Source organism: Labeo rohita, chromosome 13, assembly GCF_022985175.1.
Source record: "Labeo rohita strain BAU-BD-2019 chromosome 13, IGBB_LRoh.1.0, whole genome shotgun sequence".
Taxonomy (NCBI): Eukaryota; Metazoa; Chordata; class Actinopteri; order Cypriniformes; family Cyprinidae; genus Labeo; species Labeo rohita.
The window spans coordinates 29,764,509-29,781,959 of record NC_066881.1 but is presented as its reverse complement, the minus strand read 5'-3'; the positions used below and the strand labels follow the sequence as shown (position 1 = coordinate 29,781,959).

The following is a 17,451-nucleotide window of genomic DNA, read 5'->3' as shown; positions in this document are numbered from 1 at the left end:
TCGGGCATTTCCTCTCAAAATTGCAAGTTTATATGTCAAAATGTTGACTTTTCTGAGAACTGTGAGTTTATATTTCAAAAACGGGACATTTCTTCTTTAAAGTTTAAATCTCAAAATGTAAACTTTTCTTCTCAGAATTGCGAGTTTATATTTCAAAATTTTGACTTTTCTTCTCAGAATTGCGAGTTTATATCTCAGAATTCTCTCGTTTTCTTTATTTATTTTTATTTATTTTTTGGTGGAAACAAGCTTCCATACATTTTCCCACCAATGCTTACAGTATGCCACAGTTGACTAAAATGGTTTAAAATAAGACTAAAAATGCTCAAAGTACTCCTTTTTTATACATTATATCGTGCAACAAAATTGGTTAGTTAGTGTAGTAGATTTTCAGAGTGCATCTGACCAAAGCATTAGTGTGTGACATCAGGAAACAGGAAGAAACGAATGGTTACCAGAGAGAATCCTGTACAGAACTCTTCCATTCTCCCCCTGATCTGCATCTGTGGCCTGAACCTGCAGAGAGACATAAACATGTGTCCGTAACCACAACAAGTACACAGGCATATACTACTAAATAATGAGAGTGAAACTAACACTTAAACACACTGCACACCCACACAAGCTTAAATAATGTTATATAACCAATACACATGACGATTGAACGCACTATCAAACTCTCAAACACACTAATAATCAATTAATAGTTACATTTATCAATAACAATATTTGGAATAGATAATTCCAGTAAGTAATTTAGTTCATAAGGCCAACCACTGATTGTTTATGGATGCTAAGCAACAGCAATTTGTTAAATATAGAATGTTTAATCACAGGTTCAAAAATGATGTCAGAACTATTAGTTTTATTTTTGAGTTTGTTGCCACTGGTGGCACAGAAAGTAAACATGTCACCTTTAAATAGTCAACATGGTACGACTATCAACTCATACAAGCTTGAAAACACATTTACAACTCAGAAACAATGATCAGAAGTTGTTCCTGAATACATTTACACATATAAATTCATCATGTTAAGCAGTAAAACCATTTAGCGCACACTGAATACATCCGTATATTAGTCAAATCCTACTGACAGCCCCTCCTTTAGACTCATTAGCTTTATAAAAAGATGTGGAGAGGAGAAGAAAGGAGAAGGGGATGAGGAGGAGGAGGAGGAGGAGGGGGAGAGAAAGAAAGAAGGGTCGGGGGGGGTCTCTTGGAAAGAGATGAATAGAACAGGCAGACCGGACCATACCAACACATGGGGGGTTAAAACTTGAGACTGAAAGTTTGGCTCAGAATGAGCTTTTACTACAAGAAACACACTGCCATGGTCTGCTGATCGTAAAACACACACACAAAAAAAAAAGACAGAGAGATTGAGCTTGAGTCTCTGAACGGATATCAGCTGCACATATTCAGATCCCCATCTTTGAGGCGTCTCATCTCCAACAGTCCTGGTGACAACGTGCTTTGAATCAAGGGAAACTTTGGAGGAGTCACCAACCGCATCCAACGCTAAAGGTAAAGTTGAACCATGAAGTATCATCTAAAAAATATTTGTTATTCAATGAACCTCAAGTTGTGTTTTGGATGCTGGTGTGCACACTGGGCTTTTTCGTTTTTATTCTGGTGAACAACACAGCTATGCTGGTCCACCAGCACAAAACCTGCACTAACCAGCATAAACCAGCATGGACAACCATTTAGCAATGCCAAAACCCTTTTATTTTGCCATGACGTTAGTCATAAATTACATGGGACAACATACGTTGTTTGCACTGTGTATTTTACTGATTCATGGATATGCAGTGTCTAAACTCACAGATTTCATAATCATAGTTGCCACAGAAACTACTATATGGGGAAATAGGTAGTGAAACTGTAAATTTGTTGCCAAAAACATATTAATCATCATGACTGTTTTCAACATTAGTATTAATAAGATATGCTTCTTAAGCAGCAAATCAGCATATTAGAAGTACGCTGAAGACTGGAGTAATGACGCTGACAAATTAGCTTTGCATCAATGGTATAAATCAAATTTTAAAATATATCAAACAGAACTGAGTTATTATAATTAAAATTTGAAACAAAAACACAAATTAAAACAAACAAATATTTTTAAACTGACTGTTCTCATTGAAACACATTTACAAAAATTCACTTTAAATTAGTGTTGCACGATATACCAGTACTTAAAAAGCACCGCGATACCCCGCTTTTAAAAATGATACGATTCTGCATTTTACTAGTACAGGTACATTAAGAATGCATTTTAATAAGATCCGTATTTCTGCGTGTCTGTGTTAGTAAATGGCCCAGACGTGCGGTTTTGTTTACTACACACATATGCGTGACGCTCGCGGTGTTTTTAGCCTTTACCGCCTCAATATACGAGTACATGAACACATGAACATAATCTCTAGAACTGCTCTGAGTCACTTCATGAGCATTTTACCATATAATGAAGATCCTAAAAGTCTTCACAGCAATCTGTCAAAATAAAAGTTCGGTTTAACCAGTCAGAAATATATTAATATATTACTTAATGTAAAGACAGTACTACTACTACTACTAATAAAAATACTATTAAAACAATGTTTAAGAATATTCACCAGAAAAAATTATTGACCAGAATTTATTTACCAGAAATCTGTAAATACACAACACAGTATTTCTGAAAAAAAAAGGAAAAGAAATATCCTATAATAAATAAATTCTTTATTAAATCTAATTATCCTTAATGAATTTATTAGACATGCTTTTGACTATTAAAATGTAATGAAACGATTAAAACAGAATCTAGAAAATTAATGGAAAACAGAGATTCACAAACAAAACTGAATTTGAGAAAAATAATAAAACATGCTTCATAGGGCCTTAAAAACGTTATTTTTGTTAAACTTTTAATAGATTGCTGTTAAATTCTGCAAGTTTCATGATTCAATTAATTGGACATGCTTTGATAAATATTTTTTTTATTGTAACCATTAAAATAGAGTCTAGAAAAATTAAAATGGAATTTAGGAAAAAAATTCATTTGTGTCTTTGTTTTATTGTAGTTTTCTTTTAGTTTGTTACTTGCATCAAGGTTCTTATTATTAATAACAAAGATTAAATAACAAAAAATGACTACGTCATGATATAAATTACTATATCATGAAATAAGATCTATTAAGCCAACTTACCAATATAGCAAAGATCTCTACACACCTGTTTTTAAAAGGGGTATGAAATGATTTGTTTTAATAGATAAAATATCTATGACCTCCATTTGGATCATCTATTATTCAATTACTTTTCCTGTTGTTCTATGTTTTTTCATAGTATCGGTTCAGTAGCAGTATCGTGATATTTTAGTCAGATATAGTATCAAAGTCAAAATTTTGGTATTGTGACAACACTAGTTTAAATTAGAAAACAGATTTTTGCTGCCTAAATGTGATGATGTGTGCATAAAAACATTTCAGCAAATCCACACAGCGGTAACTAATGAAGTGTTCCACTAACAATAGTTCTCATCTGAGTGGCCTTTTCAGCCTGTTTGTGGCATTTAAGATGAAGAATAATTTCATGTCTCAATGTGTTTTCACCAAAGCGATAAGTCACACTCTGTGTGCTCAGAATTTAACATGCTGACATTTAGGAGCAGAGAAGCAGAGTAATTGGTGACTTGAGTGCTAGACTGTGCATGTGTGTGTTTCAGATGGATTGAGAGTTGTTTTAACAGACCCAATTTAGCTTGCAAAATCTGAAAAGAAAATCAACTAGCCACATTTCTCATCTGACTGCTCACTTAGTGGGGCACCAACCATTTTTAATGTCAAATGCCATTTTAAATGTGTGTTTACAGAACTGATGTAGGCCAGAAACATACTGTACTTGACGCAAGTAGTACAAAAACAGATGCATAAATAGAGGCTGGAGGTCAGCTCCAACTTGCCCCAAACATACTTGATTCTGGTGATTCTGAAGACCTTGATTAGCTGATTGAGATGTTATATAGGGTTGGGACTAAATCTGCAGGACTGTGCCCCTCCAGGATCAAGACTGAACAACCACTGTTACTGTGATGGTGATAGTATGTTTAAAGGATTAGTTCACTTGCAGAATAAAAATTTCTAAATAATTTGCTCACCCCATGTCATTCAAGATGTTTGTGTCTTTCTTTCTTCAGTCACAAAGAAATGATTTTTTTTTTGAGGAAAACATTCAAGGATTTTTCTTCATATATTGGACTTCAATGGGGATCAGTGGGTTGAAGGTTCAAACTGCAGTCTCAATGCAGCTTCAAAGGGCTCGACACAATCTCAGCCGAGGAATAAGGGTCTTATTGAGCAAAACGATCGGTTATTTTCTTTAAAAAAAAATTATATTCTTTTTAACCACAAATGCTTGTCTTGCACTAGCTCTGTGATGCACAGCACATGCGCGTTATCACATATTGCATAATCATGTTGGAAAAATCACGTGTGGTTTTCTTATTTTGTCCTCCAAATTCAAAACTGTCCAATATTGTGGTTTTACCTTATTTTGTAAAGGGCATTTGACTTTCTTTGCATGTCCACTTTGTAAACACTGCATTTGTACTTCCACCCAGGTCACACGCATGTGATTACGTAATGCGTGAGGTTGTGCATTTGTGGTTAAAAAGTATATAAATTAGTTTTTGTTTTTCATAGAAAATGACAGTTTGTTTCACTAGATAAGACTCTTATTCCTCAGCTGGGATCGTGTAGAGCCCTTTGAAGCTGCACTTAAACTGCAATTTGGACTTGCAACCCGTTGGGAACCACAGAAGTTCACTATATGGAGAAAAAATCCTGGAATGTTTTCCTCAAAAACCTTCATTTCTTTGTGACTGAAGAAAGAAAGACATTGCACTCTTGGATGACGTAAGGTGAGTAAATTAGCAGGAAATTTTAACTGGAAGTGAACTAATCCTTTAACTTGCATACACTGCAAAAAATTATTTCTTAGTTAAAAAAAAAAAACAAGATAAATTTATGTCATTACAGCAATGCTGTATATGATATTAAGAGTGCGAGATAAAATGCAATTGCAATATGCCTTATTTGTAGCGGTTCAAGCACGTAGTTGGTGGTACTATATGAGGGGAAAAAAACATAAAAATGGCTATAACTGCATAACCATTTGTCCCATCAACATGAAATCCGTGTATGGTCTTGGTCCAGATTGCCAGAAGTGTCTAAGGACATTTGCGTATCTCAAAAAACATGGCCTCCATTGGCAGACAAAGTTTGAGCACCTGTTAGACAAGGCCAATCAGAACGAAACTCAGAGGGCCTGTTTGACTCACGGCCCCAAAAGTCTGAGAGAAATTTGAAAGAAATCAGCCACTGGGGGGCAATATCACATTTTTCAAGGGCGTAAGCGATTGTACATCACGCGATAGTCGTATCAGACGATAGAACTCCTCATTGCAGACAACGTTGCCTCTAGAACCACTGCTGTCAATCAAATCGTTTGTTAAATGATTGAAAAGATGTAAAAAAAAAAAAAAAAAAAACTACTTTTGTGAACTAGTCCTAGGTACTGCATAACACTGCAGTACAATTCTCTGGATTCTCTAAGCGAATATGTTTTAATTTAAGCTGTAATGGGGTCATTTAGAAAAGGGGCCTGTCCAAATTTACCCAAAATCCTATAAAGCCTAAACGAAAACTCAAAACTTCACAAAACCTGCTGAGCACATGCCACAGGTGATTCTAAACAAGCATGCAAAATTTGACGGAGATTGGACCACAGCTGGTGCTATAACAGTCATAAACATTAAAAACCATCATATTTCTATGGTAAATTACCTGGATTTGCCAAAAAAGCTTTTTTAATCATTGATTTAAGTGAGTACAGCCTTGCTAAATAATATGTAATGTCTTTTTCCTCATATACTTAAATGCCTTAAGCACTTGAACCTGCCTGCAGCTATATTTTCACTTATTTCTGAATTTTGCCAGTGCAAGACACACAAAAAATGTTCATATTAAAGACACTTACACTGAAGGCAAGCCTTAATGTCTTATGCAGTGCTGTTTCTCATATAAATGCATCTTGTTTTAAAAACATTTATATATTTCGACTGGAAATTGACAAAAAACTTGGTGCAATTTAGTCAGATTTTCATCAAGCTGTAGCTCAGCCATTACAGTAGTTGATCAGCATGAGCAAAATTACAGTAAAAGATGATGTCGAGAAGCGACATATGGCACATTTCCAAACATAACAATGCATGAAACTGTAGGTGCAGCTAGAAGTGTTTGTGTTTTTCCAGACCTTAGGGTTTATGTTTGTGTGTTAGAGAAAGGGACAGTAAGAGACTCTCGCTAACCTGTAATCAATACAGTGCAATATAAATCTACTGTACTTTGACCTTTCTTGACTTTTTTCTTTAGAGAAATCGCTCAGTCATTCTGCTAGTCAGAGGAGCATTCTGAGCAGCATGTGTAGAGCTGCTAGATGGTGAGGACGATAAGGTGTTGTGTAGGTGTGCAGTCCCACCACCACAAACCACCGCTCGGTACCTAGTGGGAAATGTGCTCAGATGATGCTCTGTCACTGCTCAGAAGACGTCTTGACCTGTTTCTTTTGAGTATTAACAATGCTTCAGATGTTCCTCCTACAAATCTCAGGGAGCAGTGCTATTTCAGTATTATTTAATGGTATTTATTATTATTTTGAATGTTCCTTTATTTAATTTATTTTTAGTTTCATTTTAGTAATTTTGTTATATGCTTTTGTCATTTTTTTTAGTTTTTTTTTTTTTGTTACTATTACTATTCTTTCTAACTTTAATTCAATTTAATTTTATTTTTAGCAATTTTAGTACTTTCAACAGTTTTTAGGTTTAAGTTTAATATTAATAGATTGTGATTTCAGCTTTATTCCAGTTAACATTTTTTTTTAGTTAGAACAACTAAAATAATTTGTGTTCGTTAATAACAACAGAGTTTAGAAGTAAATTACACACAAATTAGACATACTCAGTTATAAGCACAGAGCTCATGAAATGAGATCATGAGCTTCATTTTTGCAGACAATTCTGAGCACAGTGAGAGACAGTACTGACATCTCACATGTAAGATTACTAGGGTCTTTTTGGCCAAAAAACGACCACAGAAGAAGACTCCCCTTGTGAGAATGAAACACATACTTGAATTGCATAATGCTTTACGACACATTTCAGATCAATTTGACACACACACGAGTCTATATTGCTTGTGTTCACATACTTGTGTAGACGTTTTAGACCTTTGGTTTAAAATAAGGTGCCTATTTGCTCTCTATCCTAAGAAAAACAACTGAGATATTAAAGAGATTCTTTCTTTTCAAGCATACACCAGCACCTGTTAACCACATCCTGGCATCTTGCATGCGTCGTGCTCAAGCACACATTCACACTTTTGCACAAGCCTGAACCCAGAGTATCACCTACATCTTTACTATAAACACATTTCACTTAACCCAGATTTAACTCTTCCTGTTTTGCATCATCTCTACAGATCCAGGCACGACATGGATGTTCCCTTCAATCTGTCTCTCTCTAATCTCTCACTTCCGGTCTCCCCAACATCTCCACCTCTGGATCTTCACCATCCCCTCCCGACCATCATCATCGTCGTGTGTCTCTTCGTTCTGTTCGGCGGCTTTGTGATCATTCTGGCGGTGGGCTGTCCGTCTGGCGGGTCCTGGGGTGTGGATGGTGACTGCGGCCCAGCAGACGGTCTCTCATGTGGGCAGACTCTGTCCAGCGAGCCCCAGCTGAAGCTCTGGAAGCGTTTAGGCTCAATGAGGCAGTCGTTCTCCTCTGCGCAGGCCTTTAGAAGACCCGCTCAGCCATATGTAGCCCAGAGCAGGAAGCAGTCGGGGTCAATGCCGCCCGCAGAGTCAAAGCCAAATGATTCCCACACATATATTACTATACCAGCTCTGCTGCAGTATTCCACTGAGATATAAGCGTTGTTGCATCATCTAGTGAGCGGTCTTTCTATCTAGTACCTACATAGGCAGCAGCCTTCTAAGTGACTGATTTGAAGTGCATTTCATAGGCAAAAACTACATGCGCCACAGGAAACCTGACTCAAAATTGATTGCAGAGGAGTTGTAAGATTGTTGTTTATGATAGTGTGCACAACAAGCTAAATGCATAACAAGCAAATATGAAATAAACAATTACATTTAACTTAAACTGACTACTTTATTTATAATTGAACATACTGAATGAAATGTTTTTTTTTTTTTTTTAGAATTTGGCATTTTTATGAACTTGGTTTACTTTACATTTTCCATAAAGGATGCATGTAATGCTGTGATGCTGCCATGATTATTAACTAAAAATCTAAGTAATTAAAACATTTTTGTTAATCAAGAAAACAAAAAAACGAACCTGAAATAAAATGAGTTAAAATATAAGAAAATATTAAAACTAATAAAATATGATCTAAAATAAGTTTAAAATGACTAATTAGAAATAAATAAAAACTAAAACTGAAACAAAAATAACCCAAATAGTAATAAAAAAACACTAATTACAATGCCAAATATATATATATATATATATATATATATATATATATATATATATATATATATATATATAATATAAATATATAATTTAACGAAGTATTACTAATTTATAAATTATAAATAAACAAATAAATAACTGTAATGAATAAAGACATAAAAATATTATTAAAACATATAAAAACAATTTTTATATCAATTCATAAAAACACTTAACAATAAACTAAAATATATGAAAAGAACATTACACAATCTTAATATAAATTTATATATAAATGTATATATTTTATGTTAAATACATAATATAGAAATGTAAATATAAATTCATATTAAGATACTTTTTAATACACACATGGAGAGTGTTATCTGTTAGCATGGATTATATATATTTTTTAAAATGTATAAGTATAATATAATATAATATAAAATATACAGTCAAACTTATTCAGACACCAGATAGAATTTTATATATATACATATATATACATTACATATATATACATTACATATATATATATATATATATATATATATATATATATATACAGTAGTTGATTTATGTAAGTGATGATAGCAAAATAAAGTAAACTGTGACATATTACACCAAAAATATTATGTTTTTATATTATATTATATTATCCTATACTATACTATACTACTTTATATATTATATTATATTTATACATTTATATATAATTCATGCTAACAAATAACACTCTCAATGTGTGTATTAAAACTTTGTGTTTACATTATTCACCAGTGGAGTGTGCCTATGATTCCTTAAAAAGCTTTCCAGCCTATCTGTTTGCTAGGTTTTGGAAAAGAGCTATAGATATATACCATTACGTACATACACATGCACAATCAATGCAAAGATTAGAGCAGAAACATGTGACCTCAGCTATCACAACTGCCAGTTAAAAGCCAACTCATTTCATTCACCATTTGCTTCAATCGAAACAAGACGTGACTCAACAATCCGACCATACGGTGACCGCAACTCCATAAACAGCTGGTTGGTGCCTACATCACATCTCTACTGCTGTGGAGACTAACAGACAATGACCTGGATGAGCAAAGACCAGGTTCTCTCTGAGTAATAGTGGCCATTCTGACTGGGCATTAACAACATTACTATTTATTTAGAGGAAATTCAGATTCATTTGCATGGATGTAACCACAAGAGTATTTGTACACGTAAAATCACACTTAAAAATGTCTGTATGTCATAGCAGTAGAAACTAAAACAGTAAAACACTTTGCATTCGTTCGTGCTCACATACTGACCTATTCTCCTGACACTTGACCAGTTACTCTAAAAAGCACTTACTAGCTATATATTACATATCAACAATTTAACTAGATTACTGTACTTACTCTCTCATTAAAATGCATTGGATTATTACTCCCAAATCCAACATCAACTTCAATCAGTTGAACAATACAATAATAGACATGAAACTCTTTTAATTATTTCAAATTAATAATACAAAATTGCATAATTACTATTGAACTAACTCATTTAAAGGGGTCATCGGATGCTAAGTTCACTTTTACATGTTGTTTGAACATTAATGTGTGTTGGCAGTGTATGTACAAATCTACCCTATAATGAAAAAAATCCATGCAGTGATTTTTAATTAATCTGTAAAAATAATATTCCCTTTTTCAAATCGAGATATTCTCAGATGCCTGTCACTGTGGCATCACACCGACAGAGGCCGTTCCCACGATAGTTGATTGACATGAGCGTGTCACCTCAGATCAGCTGTAACAGTCTGCCCTCTTTGTTTCGATGCTAGAGCAGGGATGTAACTTAGACAAGAGTATCTCAGATTGAGCAATTGAGCTGCTGGATGTAATAATGAACGTAGTGGTCGTCATTTACTCCCGACATCTGAGCTGCTGAAGATGCTGTACATTACGTTTGTTTGCGAAGGGAATGCACCTCCCGATCTACATATATCCGTCTATGTTCATGCAAATCATTCATGATTCAGCTTCATTTACAGCAGAAGTGAGTATAAGGGGTTTTTTTTATGAATCTTTGCGATCGCCTTTCCTTATAATGTGCTAGTTAGCAAGTTTAGTGGCTAAACGTGGCTAAAGTAAACAGGCTCGTCTCTCCACAGAGAGAAGAGAGGGGCGGGGTGAGCAGAGCTCATTTGCATTTAAAGCAGCCTCGACCAGAATGAGATGATTTTTGCAGAGCTGATTTTGGCAAGGTGAAAAGGGTGTTGTTTTACACAACTATTGAGAATTTTTAACCAAAGTATATTATAGACTTTTTATTAAGACCCTAAAGAATCATACAAACTTGTGGAAAATGGGCATCCAATGACCCCTTTAAAAGGAGAAGGTTATATTAAAACATATATTTTAACATTGTTAAATTTTGATGGTAAATCCACTATTGTTTTATATATAACTGTTCTACAGTTTATACTTTATTTAATGCAATTACATCAGAAGTAACTGTAACTAAATTCAGAGTAATCCCTTACTTTACCTTTTCAAGGAAAAGTAATTCAATTAGAGTAATGCATTACACCCAAAACTGCATTTGACAGCCATAAAATCTTTATTTTGAATAGTATATCTATTGTTTTATCATTTAAAACTTCTTTTTATCAAATGTTTTGCTGGAAAGTGTGTTTTTGATATTTTAGAATAACGTATTTGTGACTTAGTGTTTTTGATTGCACTTTTTTTTGTATGTACTTACAGTGTACCTAACTAGTTCTGGTAATATAAGGGGTAACTACATGGGGTAGGTTCAGGGTTAGTACCTAGTTTTTACCTAGTTATTGTAGTTACTATAATAAGTACATAGTATGTACATGAGGAACAGGTCTGTAAAATAAAGTACTACTGTGTTTTTTTTAAGTGTGCTTTAAGTGTCCAAGTGTATTTTTTGTTTTTTTCAAATAACTGTTGTCGTGCCACTGTGACTTCTGTTTTGTGACTGTTTTGTTCCATAACAGCATATTCATGCAAGCTACAATAAAGCTTTGCATATAAACATGGAATATTCCCCAAAACTAACTTCAATAACAGCTGAATATCAGCTTCAAAATACGGAAAGAGGTGAAATCCCTTTAAACATGAAAACGCCCTTTAGTCATCAGAGTTGTAGAACTCTGCAGAAACGATTCTGCTGACTTTAGAACTTTTGAAGCATCGTCATGGTTACCCTATTATGGCATTTGTTGCCAGCCTAGAGATCGTCACGGTTTCCAGTGGAACATGACATCACAGAAAACCACTGAAAAAATGATAACGCTGCCATTGTTACAGACAAAAACAATGTAACTAACATACACCCGCATGTGCTACTTCATAATACCATGCAATTTTATGAGAGCTCTGCTCCTGTTTATTGAAATAAAAATTACTTTTTTCATATTGTGAATATGAGCATGTATACCTGTAATATGCTTGTTCCCCTGGGTATGTTCTCCAGGACACTGGTCTCATAGCTGTTCTGGAGGAATATAGGCCTGTTATCATTGACGTCCAGCACCTCCACATATACTGTAGCTGTGCCTGTCCTCCGACCTCCCGCTGGACCGTTATCTATGGGAAAACCATCAAGAGTCTGACCAATACGGCTAGGAAATGCTACTCTCAGTACAAATAAAATACAGTACAAAGATAAAGGTTGAGCTATGAATTTCAACAAAGTTTACATTTGTTAAGGATTACTGAATAAGGATTTTTGATAACACTTTAGATTAGGAAACACATTTTCACTACTAAGAGTTTTCCCTCAATAAACTCCTAATTTGCTGTCCAATATAAGTAAGTAGCTGTTGTAGTAGTAATGTTTAGGTACTGGGTAGGAGGTATGCTTATATAATATATATGCTAATAAGCAACTAGTTAAAGGAGAAGTTCACTTCCAGAATGAAAATTTCCTGATAGTTTACTCACTCCCATGTCATCCAAGTTGTTCATGTCTTTCTTTCTTCAAGGAGAAGTCCACTTCCAAAACAAAGATTCACATATAATGTACTCACCCCCTTGTCATCCAAGATGTTCATGTCTTTCTCTCTTCAGTCGTAAAGAAATTGTTTTTCGAGGAAAACATTTCAGCATTTTTCTCCATATAATGGACTGACATGGTGCCCCGATTTTGAACTTCCAAAATGCAGTTTAAATGCGGCTTCAAACGATCCCAATGCGGTTGTAAACGATCCCAGCCAAGAAAGAAGGGTCTTATTTAGGATAGCGATTGGCTATTTTAATAAAAATAATACAATTTATATACTTTTTAATGCCAAACGCTTGTCTTGTCTTACTCTGCCTGGACTTTTCCGAAAAACTCCCATCTCATGTTCTCCCTCAACATTAAAATCGCCCTATATCGCTGTTTTACCTTTTGTTTTTTTTGAGGGTGTTTGATCTTCTTTGCATGTTCACTTTGCAAAGACTGGGTTGGTACTTCTGCAGTGATGTAGGATGATCTTGAAATGATTTTTGAAGTTGAGGGAGAAAATATGATTGGAGTTTTTTGACATAACCTAACTGTCTTGAGTCAGAATACACAGAGTGCAGGGAGAGAAAGGCAAGACGAGTGTTTAAGATTGTATTTTTTAATGAAAATAACCAATCGTTTTGCTGGATAAGACCGATTTACAACCGCATTTGAGATCGTTTGAAGCCGCATTTAAACTGCATTTTGAAAGTTTAAAATTGGGGCACCATAGCAGTCCATTATATGGAGAAAAATGCAGAAATGTTTTCCTCAAAAAAAAAAAAAAAAAATTTCTTTAAGACTGAAGAAAGAAAGACATGAACATCTTGGATGACAAGGGGGTGAGTACATTATATCTTTGTTTTGGAAGTGGACTTCTCCTTTCAGGCAAAAAGAAATTATGTTTTTTGAGGAAAACATTCCAGGATTTTTCTCCATATAGTGGACTTCAGTGGTGCTCAGCAGGTTGAAGGTACAAATTGCAGTTTGAATGCAACTTCAAAGGGCTCTATACAATCCCCGACGAGGAATAAGAGTCTTATCTAGCAAAACGATCAGTCATTTTCTTAAAAACAAAAATTAACATTTGTATACTTTTTACCACAAATGCTCAGCTTGCACAATTTGCGTAATGACGTTGAAAAGGTAATGCATGGTTAGTTCTTCTTCTGTGTACTTCAGTTACAAAAGGTAAAGTAGGGCAAAAAACTCATGAAAATCTAATTTTCTCCTCCAATTTCAAAATCATCCGACATTGTTGTTTTACCTTTTTTTAGTAAAGGGCGTTTGACTTTCTTTGCATGTTTGCTTTGTAAATACTGGGTTGGTACTTCCGCCTACGTCACGCATGGGAGATGACGTTATGCGTGAGGTCAAGCTAGTGCAAGATAATCATTTGTGGTAAAAAGTATAGAAATTTGTATTTTGATTAGAAAAATTCAATAGATAAGCCCATTATTCCTCGGCTGCATTTAAGCCGCATTGAAACTGCAATTTGGACCTTCAGCCCGTTGATCCCCATTGAAGTCCACTATATGGAGAAAAATCCTGGAATGTTTTCCTCAAAAACCTTAATTTCTTTTCGCCTGAAGAAAGACATGAACACCTTGGATGACATGTGGGTGAGTAAATTATCAGGAAATTTTCATTTTGGAAGTGAACTTCTCCTTTATTGGGAATAGTGTTCTAAAGTGTTAATCTAAAGTGTAACTAGATTTTAGCTGGATTGTTCTAATTTATATTATATGCATTCTAATTTATATTATACCAGGTTGTCCATGATTGTGGGAATCCTGATAGCAACATAACAAAAACTTTAACAATACAGCCGGTATGACTCATATTCATCTGACATCTTCACTGGTCTTACATGGTAGTACCATCTTTAAATAAACATTAGTTGCACCGAGCAACAGCATACCATATGACTGTGCCAAAACTGGCCTGAGCCACATACTAAAGACCCACACGGGCTTGGCTTACCACATTAACTGGTATTAGTGTAAAATGTGTTAAGACAGAAAAAAAGGGTTTGGCTAACCACATCCACTGGTATTGGTGTAAAAAACAGAAATAAGAAGAAGATAGAAAAAACAATATATGACTAAAAATATATTTTTGCATGAAAAATGTCTTGAAAGAGTGTTTGTGCTTGAAACATTATTCCCAAAGTCATGTGTTCTGGTCTGCGAAAACATGCATTTCATTCCATTGTAATGAATGTTTATAATCAGATAAAACTAATGATGGACTTAATATAACATTTCTTAGTATTGAAAAAAGTGGGCAGCACATTTTCGTAGAAAACCACTGAACAAGTATTAGAACAGCTGCAGTATTTTTTAAACGTTGCACTCAAGTCAAACAGGAAACCACAACACTTGCTTTAAACTCAGTGTCACTTAGACAGGAAGCTGCAGAAGATCATACCACATGTGCAAGCACACATGCATAACCAATTGTTTTAACCCCTATATGAAACTCACCAATGGCTTCAATCATTAGCCTGTACGAGGCCTGAGTCTCGCGGTCCAGACTCACAACTGTCCGTACTACTCCGGTCCGGAAACCCACACTGAACTTTCCATCTTGGTTCCCCCCTATAGAGACACACAAACACAGACTGAGAAATCACACATCCTGACTCAGTTCAGACTCAGTAATAAATATTCGGTAAATTATTATTATTATTATTATTATTAAAATCAGTTTAACTGTATTAAAATACTTATGTAAAATACTTACAAATGTATATAAAATAGTGATTTTTTTTAACCAATTTAAGTATGTGATTCTTAAACATAATTTGAAACTTGTCTAATAAGCTCAAAATACATAGCGTACAAATCTTTAATAAAATAGTGAATTTTTTCTAATTTTAAATACTTTTTGCAAAGATGCGGTACTCTTCTTCTAAGCATAAAATACAGGACAAATATTTGGCAACTTTTTTATCAATTAAACTATATTTAACTAATATTTACTAAATTAATGTTTTTTTAACCAATTTAACTATATTTTGTGAAAATAATGATGTGATAATTTTCGAAAAATTATAAAATACAAATCATGCACAAATATTTGGTAAGGTAGTAATTTTCTAACCAATTTAACTATAATAAAAGAAAATCTATTGCTTTTCTACTAAGCATACAATACATAGCAAACAAAAAAATTATTTAGTAAAATAGTATTTTTTGCCAATTTACAGTACTTTTCGCAAAGATAAAAATGTAAAAATGTAAAACTTTTATAATAAGCCCAAAATACACAGCTCAAAAACTTAGTAAAACTGTGAATTTTAACTATATTTAAATATTTTTGCAAAGATATCGATGTGATGATAAGCATACATAAGCATAAAATACATAGCACAAAAATATTTAGTAAGAGTGCTTTTTAACAAAGTATACTTTTCATGAAGATAATGATTTTTTTTACCAATTTAAGTATGTTATTCTTGAATATAATGATGTAAAACTTGTCTAATAAGCTCAAAATACATTGCATACAAATATTGAGTAAATAGTGAATTTTTAACTAATTTTAAATACTTTTTGCAAAGATGCGGTACTTTTCTTCTAAGCATAAAATACTTGACAAATATTTGGCAACTTAGTGTATTTTTTTAATCAAACTATATTAAAATACTTTTCATGCAGATAATGAGCTTTTTTGATAAGCATAAAATAAGCAGCAAAAACAAATATTTACTAAATTAGTGAAATTTTAACCAATTTAACTGTATTTAAAAACGTTTCGTGAAAATAAATGTGGTAGTAATTTTCTAACCAATTTAACTATAATTAAATATCTTCTGTGAAGAAAATCTGATGCTCTTTTACTAAGCATAAAATACATATCAAATACAAATATTTAATAAAATAGTCCATTTACAGTAAGTACATTTTTGTGAAGATAAAAATGTAAAAATGTAAAACTTTTCTAATGAGCTCAAAATAAATAGCACAAAAATTTAGTAAAATAGTGAATTTTGAACAAATTTAAATATATTTAAAGACATTTTTAAGATAAAGTGAAACCTTACTAATAAGCATAAAATACAAAGCACACGAATATTTAGTAAAACAGTGATTTTTAACTATATTTAAATATTTTTTGCAAAGATAACGATGTGAAGCTCTTCTAATAAGCAAAAAATACATAGCACGCAAAGCAATTTGACTACATTAAAATATTTTTAAAAGCATCTTTTCCCACTGACCTCACTGCAACGCATTGCAAAACACTCCTTAAAATGCTGCCTACTTTATGTAGGCCGCTCACTTGATTTTGGAACAGAGCCTTGGCTTCAAACCTGTTAAAAGCAGCCAAAACCCAAGTGTTGCTGCATCAGCACAAACTCACTCGCACACTCTGATCTGTGACCTTCTGCACTCTGACCTGTGATAAAATAGCTGAGCTCTGCGTTCAGACCCGCGTCATTATCCGTGCAGTTTAGTCTGACCACCACATAATCACGGGGCACGTTTTCATCCAACGATACGTTATAAACGCTGGGGAAGAAGGTTGGCGTCTCATCATTGATGTCCAAAACTGCACAGAAAGAGTAATAGGCATTAAGTTGGCTTAGTATTTGCTTCTAAACGCAGCCGGGCAGTGATCCTGCTGCGTACCTGTGATAGTGAGAGTACTCGTGGATGTTCGAGGAAACTGGCCCGCGTCATACGCGATAATCCTTAGATAATACTGGCCGATCTGCTCGCGGTCCAGCACTGCGGTGGAAAACAGGACTCCTGTGGTGGTGTTGAGCCTGAAGTCCAGCCGTGGCATTCCCATCTGAAGTGCCATGGTTACCGCACCATTGTCACCTTCATCAGGGTCCTGCACCTGCACCTGAGGGGGGAAATCAGTAGGGGGCAGCAGAGCACAGGACAGTTTTATTACAAGAACGTTAGTAGAAGTCGA

The 17,451-nt window shown here is 34.2% G+C and overlaps 2 protein-coding genes across 2 annotated transcripts in view; one reads left to right on the top strand and one right to left on the bottom strand.

Moving 5' to 3' along the window:
- Positions 1-17,451, bottom strand: part of cdh23 (cadherin-related 23) — a 308,861-nt gene that overhangs the window by 55,232 nt on the left and 236,178 nt on the right. The window contains exons 24-28 of the mRNA XM_051125171.1: positions 17,160-17,379; positions 16,927-17,079; positions 15,009-15,122; positions 11,974-12,122; positions 456-516 (exon numbers count right to left, since the gene is read on the bottom strand). Coding sequence (XP_050981128.1) covers positions 456-516; positions 11,974-12,122; positions 15,009-15,122; positions 16,927-17,079; positions 17,160-17,379 — 697 coding nt within the window. The remainder of the gene's footprint in view (positions 1-455; positions 517-11,973; positions 12,123-15,008; positions 15,123-16,926; positions 17,080-17,159; positions 17,380-17,451) is intronic.
- Positions 1,223-8,240, top strand: LOC127174677 (uncharacterized protein C10orf105-like). The gene is made up of 2 exons (XM_051125175.1): positions 1,223-1,526; positions 7,526-8,240. Exon 2 carries the CDS (start codon positions 7,539-7,541, stop codon positions 7,977-7,979), a length of 441 nt encoding a protein of 146 aa, XP_050981132.1. The 5' UTR covers positions 1,223-1,526; positions 7,526-7,538; the 3' UTR covers positions 7,980-8,240.

Coding starts and splice junctions, on each gene's coding strand:
- LOC127174677 (XM_051125175.1), top strand. CDS start 7,539: ATGGATGTTCCCTTCAATCTGTCTCTCTCTAATCTCTCACTTCCGGTC.